At 46.9% G+C, this 16,266-nt stretch overlaps 1 protein-coding gene across 12 annotated transcripts in view; it reads left to right on the forward strand.

The window, feature by feature from the left end:
- The window catches only part of Chd4 (chromodomain helicase DNA binding protein 4), a 34,872-nt gene that overhangs the window by 940 nt on the left and 17,666 nt on the right, over positions 1-16,266 (forward strand). For 4 of the 12 annotated variants that reach the window (XM_055609319.1, XM_055609320.1, XM_055609322.1 and 1 more), the window contains exons 2-22: positions 25-203; positions 3,567-3,688; positions 3,879-4,094; positions 4,306-4,424; positions 4,547-4,788; positions 4,926-5,053; positions 5,404-5,539; positions 5,670-5,848; positions 6,045-6,284; positions 9,227-9,430; positions 9,546-9,751; positions 10,041-10,172; positions 10,251-10,347; positions 11,403-11,594; positions 12,250-12,450; positions 12,639-12,776; positions 13,011-13,132; positions 13,269-13,442; positions 13,758-13,899; positions 13,986-14,117; positions 14,221-14,338. In XM_055609319.1, the coding sequence (XP_055465294.1) occupies positions 104-203; positions 3,567-3,688; positions 3,879-4,094; positions 4,306-4,424; positions 4,547-4,788; positions 4,926-5,053; positions 5,404-5,539; positions 5,670-5,848; positions 6,045-6,284; positions 9,227-9,430; positions 9,546-9,751; positions 10,041-10,172; positions 10,251-10,347; positions 11,403-11,594; positions 12,250-12,450; positions 12,639-12,776; positions 13,011-13,132; positions 13,269-13,442; positions 13,758-13,899; positions 13,986-14,117; positions 14,221-14,338 (3,340 nt within the window). In that variant the 5' untranslated portion in view covers positions 25-103. The remainder of the gene's footprint in view (positions 1-24; positions 204-3,566; positions 3,689-3,878; positions 4,095-4,305; positions 4,425-4,546; positions 4,789-4,925; positions 5,054-5,403; positions 5,540-5,669; positions 5,849-6,044; positions 6,285-9,226; positions 9,431-9,545; positions 9,752-10,040; positions 10,173-10,250; positions 10,348-11,402; positions 11,595-12,249; positions 12,451-12,638; positions 12,777-13,010; positions 13,133-13,268; positions 13,443-13,757; positions 13,900-13,985; positions 14,118-14,220; positions 14,339-16,266) is intronic. The other 8 variants (XM_055609326.1, XM_055609328.1, XM_055609327.1 and 5 more) reach the window with 3 other exon arrangements.

Below are 16,266 nucleotides of genomic sequence, written 5' to 3' on the forward strand. Positions count from 1 at the left end.
TTCTCCCCCCCCTCCCCCGCACAGTGACTCGGGCCAGTGTAGAGGGCCCCAGGCCGCAGGCAGAAGCAGCTGGGCCAATTCCCTGGCCGGGGAGCGGAAGGGGATGGCGTCGGGCCTGGGCTCCCCGTCCCCCTGCTCAGCGGGCAGTGAGGAGGAGGATATGGATGCACTTCTGAACAACAGCCTGCCCCCACCCCATCCAGGTAACGTCTTCCCAGAGGGTCCAGGGCAGGAAGGAGGTGTTTGATCTTTCCTCGAGACTCCCGAGACTCCCGAGACTCCGGTGAGGCTTGAGTTGTGCCGCTTGTCTCCTCTGTGCAGAACTCAGAGCGGAGGGCATCCGAAGGGAGTGGTTCTCATCTGCAGAGCTCTTGTGTATTGGGGGGGGTGGACAGGGAGAGGGAAGGAGGTGGAAGCCATGTGCCTCTTGGGCACCACGGACCCAGATGCAAGCTGGCTCCACTCAAGTCTGTCTGGAATGCTCCGCAGCCCCCAGTTGAGGGAGCTCTCTGGGTTAGCAGGCTCTAGCCTGTGCAGGTTCTTGGAGGATTGCAGGTGGCCTGGACCCTTGGAGATGCTGGTGGTGACATGGTGGGGTACCTTGGAGATTTCTGTTGTATGAGCCCTGCCAGACATCTGGGATCCCGGGAAAAGAAATCGGGAATGTTGGTTACTTTCTGTCCGATTATTTTTAGCTTGTGATCAGTTACCGGTTTTCTGTGCTGTTTCAAGAGTGTGAAGTTTGAGGCTCGCTCCGTATCAGATCTAGAGAACTTTTAGCTAGGCAGATTGTTGGAATTTTTTGAGTGGGGAAGGGATGGGGGGCTAGAGGAGGCCGCAGTAGCTTAGTAAGAAGAGGCGGAGGGAAGGGAGGGACACCCTTGCCCCTGTTGTGGACAAAATCCTCGTTCTTTCCTAGTGGCGCCTGCCACTCTGAGGTAGCTCGGGGTCTGGGTCGGTGGTGTGAAGTGTTTGTGTAGGTATGTTAAGGTTTGCACTGTGTTTTGGGGTGGCTCCCTGGACTGGCCAAACCCGTAGAGTTACAACCAGCCTGCCTGAGTGCCTGCCCTCAAGTGATGGTTGATGTCATGCTCATAAGTGGATGTCATCCTCTTGTTTCCTTATTCAGAACCCCTTAGTTAAGACACCTATTGGTTTATTCAACTCCCTGTTCACTTTAAATAAAAAAGGAAAGTTCATGTCCATCTCCCCTCTCCCACTTGAGTTTCTTTATCCTCTCCGCTTCTGCTTCTTTTCCCACATTATGGGGCCTGGTGGTCCTGTTTTTGTTTCTTAGGACATGGCTTTTTCACTTCAGCCCTTTCCTTAGCTCCAACTGGATGTTGGAAGTATTCAGAAGAAGTGTTTTTTCAAATTTACCATTTTTTAATGTGGAATTCTTCACTTCAGTCTGAGGATGTTTAAGAGAACCATTATTCTCGATGCTGCGTCTTTGGCTGCTGAGATAAGGGACTTAGGTTTGTGTCTCATAGCTGAGGTGCAGGACTGCAGATCTTTGTGCATTTTCTTGGGGTGTGGGAATGGGGTGGATAAAGAAGAAGGCTTACCTTTCCTTCATCCTTTCATGAGGGGCAGGATGAGTTGTGCCGTCCCACCATGGTTGTTCTTCCTCTTGACCCTCTAATATCCCCTTAGTCTGGGTCTTCCTCCCCAAGTGGGAGCTGTGCATGCTCTTAGTGTGAACTCTGCCCCAATCTGTAGCATGACCCAGTTTTTCCACTTGCCACACCCAGTTCTGCCCCTTTCCCAAATCTCCCTCTACCTCATGCAGCGTGTTTGCCATTTCAGTGTGTGATTTACCTGAGGAGCTGGAGGGTTGAATGTGGATGGAAAGGTGCTGCTTTGCCTCCATGGATTTGTTCTTGTTTCAACTTCTGTAGGGAAGGAAGAAGAGGGGAGTAAAGGTTATGGGGGAGAAGCTGTTAAGAAAAATGATTGTTTGGGAATGAGAAGGGACCGTCTGATCTCTGACTTGATCCTGGAATGAGTGAAAATGAGAGGCCTGTGGTGTTTTGTCCAACCTTGGATCTGTCTAGCTTCAGAAGAGCAGAGCAAGAATCATTTTAGGGATCCTTTTGGGGGTATGAGCTAAGAGTGTTGGTGGAATTGAATGGAATATGTTAGTACTTTTTGGGGGTCTGGACATGATTTCCATATGTTGGATAGGATTCTTATTGGCTGATGAGGAAGCTGAGTTTTGAGACTGGCTGTGGGTTCCGTTCCTCAAGCTAAAGCTTTTGAAACCTTCAAGGGAAGAAGGTCATATGGTTTGATAGCCTCCACTGAGCCCTTGTTAAATCTTAGCTTTAATGTCTTAAAATTATGATTGAGTGAGTAATGTAGTCCCTCAAATAATAATACTCTTCATGCTGTCATGGTTTTCTTGCCTGGAACATTAGGGTGACCTCTTACAAACTGTGTCATCCTAGAGTAGATATTAGAGATCAGTGGCTTTCGACCTGGGGCCAGGTAATAATTTGAGAAGTTTTCTTTGAGGGTACTCTTTGCTCTGTGTACTTCTGTTGGCTCCACCCCCTCTCCTACCACTTCCTGTCTGTCCTATGTTGGCACTGGGTGCCCTGAGCCTGCTTCTGCGGTCAGGAGCCATTTTCCTTCTCTTCAGTGGGTGAGGCACTCCCTTCTCTCTCCTCCCTTTCCTATTCCCCACTTCTTGGGCGGGGGTGGCTTGGGAAGAGAACTAGAGGAGGGAGGAGGGAAGGGGAGCTGGTGCACATGTCTGGTTGCCTCCTGGCCTTCTCCCCTGTGCCCCTTTCTACCTATCCTTGCCCAGGAGCCCCAGTGCTACTCAGGCTTTGTGTGTGCTTCTAGCCAGGGAAGGAGGTGGAGCCAGATGGGAGGGGGGTTGGGAAGGGGAGATGGTGACAGCTGGGCTGATTCCGGGCCCCTAGGGAGAGAGTCGGCTGACCCAGGAGAAAGCTGGAAAGAAACAGTAGGACTAGAGATGAGGAAGGAAAGTGGGAATGGGTAAGAAGTTGAACTGGCAACTGAATCTCGGACTGCGGAGATTCTGGTGGTTCTGAGCAGTGATAGTCCCAAAGGGGCTTGATAAGGCTGTTGTTCCTTAGACCCTGAACCTGGTATTTTTTCTGGGGTGATATGGTGGGGGGTGCGTCTATGGTTAGTGCCTTCTGGTCAGGCTTTCCTCATCAATCCCCTGTCTTACGCGCTGTTCGAGGCCACTTGCGGGAGACCCGGATCCAGTTCTCTTACTTGCTGAGTTCCAGGCAGCTCAATTCAGCTGTGCTGGTGAACACAGAAGGTGCCTAGAGTGGTGAGGAGATAGGGGCCTGGACAGCTGCCCGAGGTGGGCCTGGCCTAGCCTGGCAGGCCTATTTTGGGTATATACAGCTCTCTTTGTCTGTTTTTGTGCTGGGTATCAGCTCCCTTCTGTGTAGTGTAGCAGTTCTCTTTAGGGGAATCTGGGACGAGAGGTGGGGAAAGGCTGTCTAAACCCTCTGGGTTAGGCCCTTACCTTTTGTTGCTGTTCTTTTTCCTGCCTGCCACACTTTGTCAAACATATGTAGAAAATGAAGAAGACCCAGAAGAGGATTTATCAGAAGCAGAGACTCCAAAGCTTAAGAAGAAGAAAAAGCCTAAGAAGCCTCGAGACCCTAAAATCCCTAAGAGCAAGCGCCAAAAAAAGGAGGTGAGTGGGTGACTGAGTGTTCTGTGGAGTGAGAAGGAAGGAGGAGGCATCCGAGAAGGGTTGTGGAGCTGAGGGTAGCTTTTCTTCTGAAGCTGTGGGTCAGGTCCTGGGATGAGCCTCAGGACTGTCCTGAGGTCAGCATGTGTGTAGCATGTGCGTCTGTCTCCCTCTCCCCCCTTCCCTGCTCCAGCGTTTACTCTTATGCCGGCAGCTGGGGGACAGCTCCGGGGAGGGGCCAGAGTTTGTGGAGGAGGAGGAAGAGGTGGCTCTGCGCTCAGACAGCGAGGGCAGCGACTACACTCCTGGCAAGAAGAAGAAAAAGAAGCTTGGACCTAAGAAAGAGAAGAAGAGCAAATCCAAGAGGAAGGAGGAAGAAGAAGAGGAGGATGATGATGATGATTCAAAGGTGCCTAGATCTTTGTCCTGTCAAGACCTCTGTCCTTCCTCTCTCCTGTGCTCCTGGCCTTTGTTCCCAGATGCACTCCTGTCCTCCATGTAGTTTTGAGTATCTCCTCTTAGCTCTCTTTACCCTGCTCTTTGAAGCTGTAGTTTAACTCACATTCTCTTAGCAAGTGTGGGCACCATGAGGCAGGTCCTGGACTGTGCTCTCTCTGCAGGAACCTAAATCATCTGCCCAGCTTTTGGAAGACTGGGGCATGGAAGACATTGACCACATGTTCTCAGAAGAAGATTACCGTACCCTCACCAACTACAAGGCCTTCAGCCAGTTTGTTCGGTAAATCAGGAGGATCTTGGGGTTGGGAAGGGAAGCGCCTCCTTCTAGAATTTCTTCTTGTTTCTTTTTCTCTCATTTTTATACATGCCCATGCTTCTTATCCTTGTCTATTTCTCTACCAGACCCCTAATTGCTGCTAAAAACCCCAAGATTGCTGTCTCCAAGATGATGATGGTTTTGGGCGCGAAGTGGAGAGAGTTCAGTACCAACAACCCCTTCAAGGGCAGCTCAGGAGCTTCTGTGGCCGCTGCGGCTGCAGCAGCCGTGGCTGTGGTGGAGAGCATGGTGACGGCCACTGAAGTTGCACCTCCCCCACCGCCTGTGGAGGTGCCTATACGCAAGGCCAAGACCAAGGAGGGCAAAGGTGAAATGGAACTTAATGAAGAGTCCAGGGTGGGCTTGGGAAGTCAAAGACAGCATAGGAATGCTTCATTGCCCCTGAGGTAGGCGACAGACAGGAGTGAACCTTGTGGTATACGTTTGTCTGTATCCTGATTTTAGGTCCTAATGCTCGGAGGAAGCCCAAAGGCAGCCCCCGAGTGCCTGATGCCAAGAAACCCAAACCCAAGAAAGTAGCTCCTTTGAAAATCAAGCTGGGAGGTTTCGGCTCCAAGCGTAAGAGATCCTCGGTGAGAGCCTGGTTCATCCTACTGGGGAAGGAGGGAGCTGTGTGGTCAAGGGTCTTGCATTCTGTCAGGCATGTAAGAGAGTGGGGTATTATGGCCTCAGGCAGGGTGACTAGGCTCCTTCTGTACAATTCTTTTTTACCATTCTCTCCTTGGCCTGGATCTTTTTTGTCTGCTTTTTGAGGTAGGGTTTCTCTGTGTAACAGCTCTGACTGTCTTGGAACTTGCTCTGTAGACTAGGGTGACCACAAACTCACAGAGATCCCTCTGCCTCTGCCTTCCTAGTGCTGGGATTAAAAGCATGTGCTACCTCTCCCAGCTTGACCTGGACTTTTAACCTTATTCTTTTTCAGAGTGAGGATGATGATTTAGATGTAGAATCTGACTTTGATGATGCCAGTATCAATAGCTATTCCGTTTCGGATGGTTCTACCAGCCGCAGCAGTCGGAGCCGCAAGAAACTCCGGACCACTAAAAAGAAAAAGAAAGGTGTGTTTCTTTTCTGTACTTTGTGATGGGACAAGGTGGGAATGGCGAGGGACGAATCTCCCTTAGGAGATAAGGGTTGGGGGGAGGTGGTCTTTTTCTAATAATTGGGCTTTCCCTCTTCCTTGCCCAGGCGAGGAGGAGGTGACTGCTGTGGATGGTTATGAGACAGACCACCAGGACTATTGCGAGGTGTGCCAGCAAGGCGGTGAGATCATCCTGTGTGATACCTGTCCCCGAGCCTACCATATGGTGTGCCTGGACCCAGACATGGAGAAGGCCCCCGAGGGCAAGTGGAGCTGCCCACACTGTGTGAGTACCTGGCCACTGTGGCCTCTGGGTCTCCCTGAGGGCATGGGTGGGATGATGAGCTTCTTTGGGCCTAGGTGGAAATAGAATTGGGAGTGGCCGTCAGCTTTGGGAAACATCTAAAGGAATGCTGGCAGTAGGTTCTGGCTGGGGTGGGGGTGGGGTGGTAATAATCTGAATCTCTGGTTTTTTATTACAGGAGAAGGAGGGCATCCAGTGGGAAGCAAAAGAGGACAATTCTGAGGGGGAAGAGATTTTGGAAGAGGTTGGGGGAGACCCAGAAGAGGAAGATGACCACCATATGGAATTCTGTCGAGTCTGCAAGGACGGTGGAGAGCTGCTGTGCTGTGACACCTGCCCTTCATCCTACCATATCCACTGCCTGAACCCCCCACTGCCAGAGATCCCAAATGGAGAGTGGCTCTGTCCTCGCTGTACTGTAAGTGACTCTTCAGAGGGCGGGAGATGGGAGCAGTATCATACAATAGCACAAGGGTTTGCTCTCTTGTAGGTGCTGTGAGGCACAGGTTGGGGAGAGGTCATTGGAGACCTACACATTTTCTAGCTCTGAGACAGGAATTTTTCTTTCCCTTAGTCTTAGGATACCATGTTCTATGTAAACGTAAAATGAGCTGAGTAGAGGAATAGAGGAGGTGGTGCCTTGCTATTCTTTTAAGCAGGATGAAGTACTGTTCTAGTTTGAGTAGTCATCCAATTTCCTTTTTTTTTTTTTTTTTTTGGCGTTTTGAAATGATGTCTTATTACATGGTCCAGACTGGCCTTAAACTCAGTATATGTAGCTCAGGCTGGCCTTGATTTGAGTTCATGGTGATCTTTTTGTCTTAGTCTCTTGAGTACTGGAATATAAGCATAAGTCCTGTATATGATCATGTCTTTAAAAACTTTAATTTAGGGGCTAGAGAGATGACTCAATGGTTAAAAACCTCTGACACACTTGTAGGATCGTGTTTTGAGACAGGATCTTTCTGTATGTTCCCTGGCTGTCCTAGAACTTACTGTGTAGACCAGGCTGGCCTTGAACTGAAAGAGATCCATCCGTCTGTCTCTGCCTCCTGCCTGCCTGCACTGAGGTTTTTTTCTTCTCCCCATTAGTTCTTTGTTCTTTAATAGTATTGTGTCTACTTTTATGTCCTCTATACATACATGATTTTGTCTATCTATAAATGTAGGACTCAAAGATGAGAGAAAACTTGGCTTTCTAAGAGAGACTTACTTTGCATTATCTCCATTTTAATTCATTTTTCTATAAATGACATAACTTTATTCTTTATAGCTGAAAAAGTTGTATTGTATAAATATCCCACATTTTTTTCATTCTGTTGATGAATACCTAGGTTGCTCTATAAGCTCTTGCACACAAGGGCTGCAATAAGCTTTTATTTTTGAGACAGGATCTCATGTAGCTCAAGCTGGCCTTGAACTCATACTGTCTTGCCTCATCTTCCCAGGTATCAGGAGCAAAGCTCAGGTTACTAGCTCAGCTTCATTTCAGTCTTGATGTCTTGCCTTAGTTCTTGGTGGCTTAGACTGTTTGAGAGCCCATTTACTGCATGTAGGTTGTTTAAGACAGGGACATGCTTGGCTCCAGTGCTGGGAATTGTCTCTGCCCAGCTGTTATGGTTTATTATTTACAGTGTAGTCAACTTTATTTAGTCAACTTACTTTTTTAAAAAAAATGATAGTTTATTCACTTTGTATCCTAGTTATAGCCCCCTCCCTATTCCACCCGCCCTCCTTCTTCTCCCGTGCCCCTCCCCAAGTCGAGTTAATTCTTTTTTAAGCTCTGATGATATCCAGAAAGGGAGAGAAAACTCTAGTGTTTTTTGTCTGGAGATGGTCATAGGGTTAGATTTCATTTGAGATGAAGTTTTCTTTTGTGTTCTGTTTTATTTTGTTGTGGTTTTTCAAGACTGGTTTTCTCTATAAACAGCCCTGGCTGTCCTGGAACTCACAGAGAACTGTCTGCTCCGAGTGCTGGGATTAAAGGCATGAGCCACTGACAAGATTAAAGTTGTGGTCTTGTCTGCTTCTTCTTTCTTCTTCTTTTTTGGTGTTTTGAGACAGGGTTTCTCTGTATGTAGCCGTGACTGCCCTGGAACTTAATCTGTAGACCAGGCTGGCCTCCAATTCTGAGATCCACTTGCCGCTGAGTCCTGAATGATGAGATTAAAAGCCCGTACCACCAGTGCCTGGCTGCTAGTTTCTTTTTAGATATTTAAAAAAATTTTGGTAGGGTCCCATTTTAGAGCCCTGACTGGCCTGAAGTTGACTATGTATAACAGATAGGCTGGTCTCCAGTTACAGAGATCTGTCTACCTCTGTCTCCCCAGTGCTGGCATCAAAAACTTGGGTCACCACACCAAACTCCCTGTAGTTTTTAATTTTCATTTCTTGGGCATGATGGTACATCCCTTTAATTTCAGCAAAGGCAGGCAGTTCTCTGAGTTTAAGGTCTATATATTGAATTCCAGGCCAGCCAGGGCTATTACAATGAGACTCAATCTGAAAGGGGAAAAAAAATGTGTGTGTCTGTCTGTGTTGTATATACACATATATGTGGAGGGATCCAGGCCTCTGTGCCTAGGCCAGGAGAGCAGCAGTGTTACTGCTCTACTGTTATTCTGCTGCATTACTTTGAACAGAATCTTAGTAAGCCTGGAGCTAAGCTGGCAGCTGGCAAGCTCCAGTGATCCTTCTGTCCCTGCTCCTGTGGCCTGGGGTTGTTTTGCTGTATGCATGTATATAACTCTGTATATGCAGTGACAGAACTCCTTGGAACACATGAGTTACACATGATTCTTAGCCACAGTGTGGGCACTGGAATCAAATCTGATTCCTCTACAAGTCCAGCCAGTGCTCTTAATCACTAAGCCATTTAAACTCATGTTCTCATGCTTGTAGAGCAAGTGCTCTTACCCTCCACTCTTAAACACTGATCTTTATTAATTCTGGAGGATTTAATACATCTTGTGGTTTTGTTTGTTTGTTTTTGTTGTTTTTCAAGACAGGGTTTCTCTGTGTTGTCCTGGATTTGCTTTGTAGACCAGGCTGGCCTCAAACTCAGTGATCCACCTGCCTCTGCCTCCTGAATGCTGGGATTAAAGGTGTGCACCACCACGCCCAGCTCTCCCTGTGTCTTTTTTTTTTTTTAATTTATTTAATTTTATTTTATAAGCATTAGTATGATGGTGTTGGATCCCTTGGAACTGGAGTTACAGACAGTTGTGAGCTGCCATGTGGGTGCTGGGAATTGAACCCAGGTCCTTTAGAAGAGCAGATAGTACTCTTAGCCACTGAGCCATCTCTCCAGCCCCTGTCCCTGTGGTTTTGAATTGAGATTAAGTGGTCTCTCTTTCACAGTGTCCAGCTCTTAAAGGCAAAGTGCAGAAGATCCTGATTTGGAAGTGGGGCCAGCCACCGTCTCCCACACCAGTGCCTCGGCCTCCAGATGCTGATCCTAATACCCCCTCTCCCAAACCCTTGGAGGGGCGGCCAGAGAGGCAGTTCTTTGTGAAATGGCAAGGCATGTCTTACTGGCACTGCTCCTGGGTGTCAGAACTGCAGGTAAGCCTGGGGCAGGCTCTGTATGTATGGTGACACTACAGGGGCAGTGAGAAAACAGCCTTGTGAGAGGGCAGCTGCAGCTCCAGGGTGGTTCACTTTGTCTTTCTGTACCCAGCTGGAGCTGCACTGTCAGGTGATGTTCAGAAACTATCAGCGGAAGAATGATATGGATGAGCCACCTTCTGGGGACTTTGGTGGAGATGAAGAGAAGAGCAGAAAGCGAAAGAACAAAGACCCTAAGTTTGCAGAGATGGAAGAACGCTTCTATCGCTATGGAATAAAACCAGAGTGGATGATGATCCACCGAATCCTCAACCACAGGTATCACTTGTGCTCTCTGGAGGTGGTATACCCTTTGGAGCTCTTATTAAAGGGGCTATGAAAATGGACATCACCATTGACTTATGCTCAGGAGATGTTCTTCTGAATTTGGCTCACAGGGAGAGTATAGATTAGAGAGAGTACTGGTCCAAAGACCGTTGAGGCTCTGTATACATGTGGAGTATGGCACATTTAAAATGGTTTTGTTGGTTTTGAAGAGCAAGGCTGACTAAAGAGGTGAGAGAAGTGACCTTTTGGCTCTGAGGAGTTTTCTTTATTGACTTTGTAGTGTGGACAAGAAGGGCCATGTTCACTACTTAATCAAGTGGCGAGACTTACCCTATGATCAGGCGTCCTGGGAGAGTGAGGATGTGGAGATACAGGACTACGACCTGTTCAAGCAGGGCTACTGGAACCACAGGTGGGTGACTGGAACAAAGGAAAGCTCTTTTCTTGTTGAAGGGACTCCGAGGCAGCTGTGGTGTCTTTTCCTTCCTAGGGAGTTAATGAGGGGTGAGGAAGGGCGACCAGGCAAGAAGCTTAAGAAGGTCAAGCTGCGGAAACTGGAAAGGCCTCCGGAGACTCCAACTGTTGATGTGAGTTTGGGTAGAAGAAGGGCATTATTTGTTGGGTGGGCAGTATGACTGGCCTGCTGTAGTCTCATAGTGAAGTCATGGCCTGCAGATGGCTGTAGGTGGCCCCAGCGGAGACACTCTAGAGACTTCACATCCTCCTCCTCCACATCTTCCTCCTTTACGGGTCTGTAAATCAGAAAACACTGGGATTTCTTTCTTTCTTCACCATCAGGAGAAACCTACAGAAGGGATATTTTTATGTGATGCCAGTGTTACCTAGGAGGTGGTCATATACACAAGGGTCTGTCTGTCTGAGAAAGGCATGGTCTCTGGTAGCTCAGGCTTCAACTCTTGCTCTTCCTGAGTGCTTTGATTGCGTGGTGTGCTATCTGATGGATCTAGCTATCTGATGGATCTTAGTAGAATTAGTGTATTAAGTTGTTGGTTTTGATATTTTAAGAAGTAATGTCTGTCATGTCTGCCTGGGAGGTAGAAACCTTGTCTTCTGAAGGGTTCTAAGCCACATACTGCGGTTATCAGTGAGGATCCCGTCACACCCTTTTCCACACATAGTCAACAACTTCATTATGTACAACGTGTGCATAATGTATTCTGATACTTCCTTCTGCCCTCCTTTTTTTTTATCTCCCTCCTTCTCTTGGCAGTGCCCTTCTTCCCTGCAGATCTCTTTCCCACATTCGTGCCTTTTTCTTTTGTGACCCACTGGATTTAGCCAGGGCTGTCTGTGTCACCAGTGGTTTGGATCTGTCCATTAGAGCCTGGTGGGTTTTATGGGTGCGCCACCCCACTTTAATTATTTATTGTTGTTTTTTGAGACAGTATTTCCCCCTGTATCCAAGACTGGCCTTGAACTCAATCCTTCTATCTCAGCCTCCTAAGAACTAGGATTATAGGCAAGTCCTACCATGCCTGTCTTCCCTAAGGGTTTTTGTTGTTGTTTTCTGTTAGCTTTCAGGAAAAAAATATAGTCAGAATCTGTGAAGGAAGAAGCAACTACTGTCATACGGGAAAAAGGGAATTCTTTACGAGCTCTTGACTTCTTTCCTCTCCTTCAGCCGACAGTGAAATATGAGCGACAGCCAGAGTACCTGGATGCCACAGGTGGAACCCTGCACCCCTACCAAATGGAAGGCTTAAACTGGCTGCGCTTCTCCTGGGCTCAGGGTACCGACACCATCTTGGCTGATGAGATGGGCCTCGGGAAAACTGTGCAGACAGCGGTCTTTCTCTATTCCCTCTACAAGGAGGTAAGGATGTCAGGATATGACAGTTTTATGATTATATTCTTTTTTTGTACTTTGAGGAGAGGGAGGAGGAAAAGAGGATAAGAAGATACAGGTTTGCAGTGGAAATCTTTTTTTTTTGTGTGTGGGTGTTTTGCCCATAAGTATATCTGTGTACCACCTGTGTGCAGTGCCCATGGAGGCCAGAAGAGGGCATCAGATCTCCAGAAACTGCAGTTGCAGCCTGTGGGCCATCTTGTGGTTCCTGGGATGTGAACATGGTCCTCTGCAGGAGCGCCCAGTGCCCTTGCCCAGTGAACTAGCTCTCTGGAGCTCACAGTGGGGATTTTATCAGAGTAGGGCAATGGTAGACTTAGTGTGGCTGTCCTGGGGATAAGGAATGCATGTATTTTGAGGTAAAAGGAATTGTGGTTAAAAACAAACAAACAGGCAGACAAAAACAAAACAAAAACCCTCAGTGGTAGGGAACGTCTTGTCTTGGTGGAAGAGTTTGGTCTTGTCAAGGTGGGCCATTGATTTTTGGAAAAGAGGGTCAGACGGCTTTTGTAATTGAGAAAGATGGGTGGGGAGCAGTGGTGCGGGTTCAGGGAGAGAGGTGGAGTCTGGGGATTAGGTTGATGGTCTCTAGTCTTGATTGTGCCTACTGTCTTCCTCCCAGGGTCATTCCAAAGGCCCCTTCTTAGTGAGTGCTCCTCTTTCTACCATCATCAACTGGGAGCGAGAGTTTGAGATGTGGGCTCCTGACATGTATGTGGTAACCTATGTGGGTGACAAGGACAGCCGTGCTATCATCCGGGAAAATGAGTTCTCCTTTGAAGATAATGCCATTCGAGGTGGCAAGAAGGCCTCCCGAATGAAGGTATGCCAGTAGGAGGGAGGTGGGCACTGTTTGAGAGGGACTTGATTCTTGGGCTTGGTTTGCTGTCTCACCTGAGTTCTGGGTGAGTGAGGCAATGAGAAACTGTGGGAGCAGGAGAGCCCACCCGTCCCCATTGTGCTGGTTGAGGAGTGGACCAGTAGTGAATAACCAGCTTATCCTATGTGCAGAAAGAAGCATCTGTGAAATTTCATGTCCTGCTGACATCCTATGAACTGATAACCATTGATATGGCCATCTTGGGTTCTATTGATTGGGCCTGCCTCATTGTGGATGAAGCCCATCGACTGAAGAACAATCAGTCTAAGGTGAGTGGGGGTGACAGCTTCAGGTTTAGTCTTTTGGGAGCATCATCTCTTTGAAAGAAACCTAAGAGAAAGTGGTCTTTTCTTCCTTACCTGTGGTAGCCCTTTTGTGGCCAGACCTTTAAGAAGGATGCCAGCCGTGGGATGAGATGTAATTCGTGGGACAGTAAAACAGCTCAGGATTCTATAGCATTACAGTGGTATCCTCATTTCTTGAATTTCATCTCTCTTTACTAGTTCTTTCGAGTTTTGAATGGTTACTCACTCCAGCACAAGCTGTTGCTAACCGGGACTCCATTACAAAACAATCTAGAGGAATTGTTTCATCTGCTCAATTTTCTTACCCCTGAGAGGTTCCAGTAAGTCTGTTTTTCAGTCACTTCATAATTATAATTTTAATTCTTCTTATTGCCCATTTCTTGTGTTACTTTTCTTTCTTCGTTTCTCCCTTTGCAACAACTTTATTAAATTTTTTTTTTTTTTTTTTTTCTGAAGCAATTTGGAAGGCTTCTTGGAGGAGTTTGCTGACATTGCCAAAGAGGACCAGATTAAAAAACTACATGACATGCTGGGACCTCACATGTTGCGTCGGCTCAAAGCTGATGTATTCAAGAATATGCCATCCAAGACAGAACTGATTGTGCGTGTGGAGCTGAGCCCTATGCAGAAGTGAGTGTGAAGGAATAGAAGCTCAGATCCAATCTTGTAATACAGTTAGACAGCTGCCAAGGGTTCCTCCAGCATAGCTTCCAGGCATCTGTGACAGGAACAGGCAGGGCCTGAAGAAATCTGATGCCTGGGAGCTGGAGCTTATGGTTCCTAGTTATATCTTCCTGTGTCTAACTAACGGTGCTGTGGCTAGTGCTTGTTAGCTTAGCCCCACAGTGAGGAATGTTGGGAAGATGGTCTCAGGCTGTTGGGTTGCATCATTAGTCATTTAAAAGATTCTGTAGTCCACCCTGTCCTTGCATCTTGCTCATGCAGGAAGTACTACAAGTATATTCTCACTCGGAATTTTGAAGCTCTTAATGCTCGAGGCGGTGGCAACCAGGTCTCTCTGCTGAACGTGGTGATGGACCTTAAGAAGTGCTGCAACCACCCTTACCTCTTCCCTGTGGCAGCCATGGTATGTTGTACCACCTTTGTTTTCCCTGGGTTGGCAGCTTCTTGTGGACTTTGTTTCAATATGTCTTCCTTTGCTTCTGTCACCAGGAAGCCCCTAAGATGCCTAATGGCATGTATGATGGCAGTGCTCTAATCAGAGCATCTGGGAAATTGTTGCTGCTACAGAAGATGCTTAAGAACCTTAAAGAGGGAGGGCATCGAGTACTCATCTTTTCCCAGGTGTGTGGGCTCAGCTAGAACTGTGGAGGGAGTAGTGAGACAGCCCTGTGACTGTATGAGCTGTCATGTGACAGCTCTGTAATTAAGTCCCTCCTTTTCACAGATGACCAAGATGTTGGATTTGCTAGAGGATTTTTTAGAACATGAAGGTTATAAGTATGAACGTATTGACGGTGGAATCACTGGGAACATGCGTCAGGAGGCCATTGATCGTTTCAATGGTAAGAGAAGAGGGGCTTATTTCCAGGAAGTCATTTTCTTTTTTTAAAACAGTATTTGTATGTGTGTGTATGAGTGCCCTATTTGCATGTATGCTTGCATGACAGAAGAGAGCATCAGATCACATTATAGATGGTTGTGAACCACCATGTGGTGCTCAGGACCTCTGGAAGAGCAGGCAGTGCTTTTTAACCACTGAGACATCTCTCCAGCTCCTCTTGTTTTGTTTTTGTTTTTTTGTTTTGTTTGTTTGTTTTTCTTTTTAATTAAAAAAATATGCTGGGCATGATACTTACACCTTTAATCCTGAGTACTCAGGAGGCAGAGGCCAGCTGTCCACAAAGAGAGTTCAGGGCAGCCAGAGCTATAGAGAGAGATCCTGTCAAACAAGCAAACAAATAAACAAAACAACCCCAAAAAACAAACAAACAAAAACTTACTGTGTGTGACTGCTTTGTCTGCATGTCAGTATGCACAGCATGTGTGTCTCCTAAAACTGGACTTACAGAGGGTTGTGAGCTACCATGTGGGTCTTGGGAATTGAACCCAGGTCCTTTGTAAGAAACAGGGTTTCACCCTGTATCCTTGGCTGGCCTAAAACTCTGTGTAGACCTGGTTGGATTCAAACACATAGAGGTAGACTTCCCTTTGACTCTCAGTGTGAGGATTAAAGGCACGGGCCGTCTGTCCAGCTCCAATCATTTTTTTTATATCATTGGAGTTTTAAAGATTTTATTTTATTTTGTGTTTTGTGGGTGTTTTGCCTGCCTGTGTCTATGCACCATAGGCATTATAGAAACTTTAGAGGCCAGAAGAGTGTCTTGAGTCTGAAAGAAGGCTTGGACTAGCTTTGTTTTTATTAAGTTCACTTTTATTCATGCAGATGTTCATGTGCCTACTTGTCTGTATGTGTATTATGTATGAACAGGTGCCTGAAGAGGCCAGAGAGTGTTTTGGAACTGGAATTTCAGGTATTTGTGAGCTACTTGATAAGGGTACTGGGAACCAAACCTAGGTCCTCTTCAAGAGCAGCAAGTACTCTTTATCAACAGCTTCAAGGGATCAGATTTGTTGCAGCTCAAAGAAGTTGTAGGCTTGTCTATCTCAGAAGATCAACCACATCTTCCCTCCAGACCTTTTTGTTTATTTGTTGTTTGTTTGTTTTTGAGACAGGGTCTCTATGCAGTCCTGCTAGCCTTGTTACTTAAAACGTTTTTAGACTTAGAAGTTGTAAAACAATACAGAGACTTATCTTCCGAGTGCTTGGTGGCACATGCACTTGTTCTCAGCACTTGAGAGATAAAGTGGGAGGATCAAGAATTCAGTCTGGCTGAGGAGCACTGCCTGTTCTTCCAGAGGAAACTGGTTTGATTTTCCAGCACCTGTATAGCTGTCGTTCATCGATAACTTCAGTTTCAGAGACTCCAACATCCTTTTTTGGCCTCCCCAGGCAGTGCACATATACTGTGCACAGGCATACACGCAGGGAAAACACACATAAGATAAAGATAAAGGTAAAAAATATTCTAAAATAACTCAAAGTTATCTGGGCTACATGGCTACATGGGACCTTGTCTGAAAAGAAGGGTGGGCAGTGAGATGGCCAGCAGGTAAGAGGCATTTGCCACCAAGCTTATTTATCTGATTCCTATCCAGAGAGTTGATAACCGGTCTGATCCACATGAGACCAGGCTTACAATAATGTATCTAAGCATGGTCAGTTTCCAACAGTAAGAAGTTAAGTAACAGTGGGTCATATTGTCACCTGAACTGTAGTCCCTAACTGAATGTCACCAGTTTTTCTCTTTATGTTTGAGGATCCAGTCCCAGACCTCACACATAGATCCAAAGGTAGCTCCTACTGTTTACATTTATAGTTAGATAGGAGGCTTCATGGTATTGTAACCTTTAGTCAGTTATTTCACACAGT

Source organism: Psammomys obesus, unplaced genomic scaffold (assembly GCF_907164565.1).
Source record: "Psammomys obesus unplaced genomic scaffold, mPsaObe1.curated_primary_1811, whole genome shotgun sequence".
Classification (NCBI taxonomy): domain Eukaryota; kingdom Metazoa; phylum Chordata; class Mammalia; order Rodentia; family Muridae; genus Psammomys; species Psammomys obesus.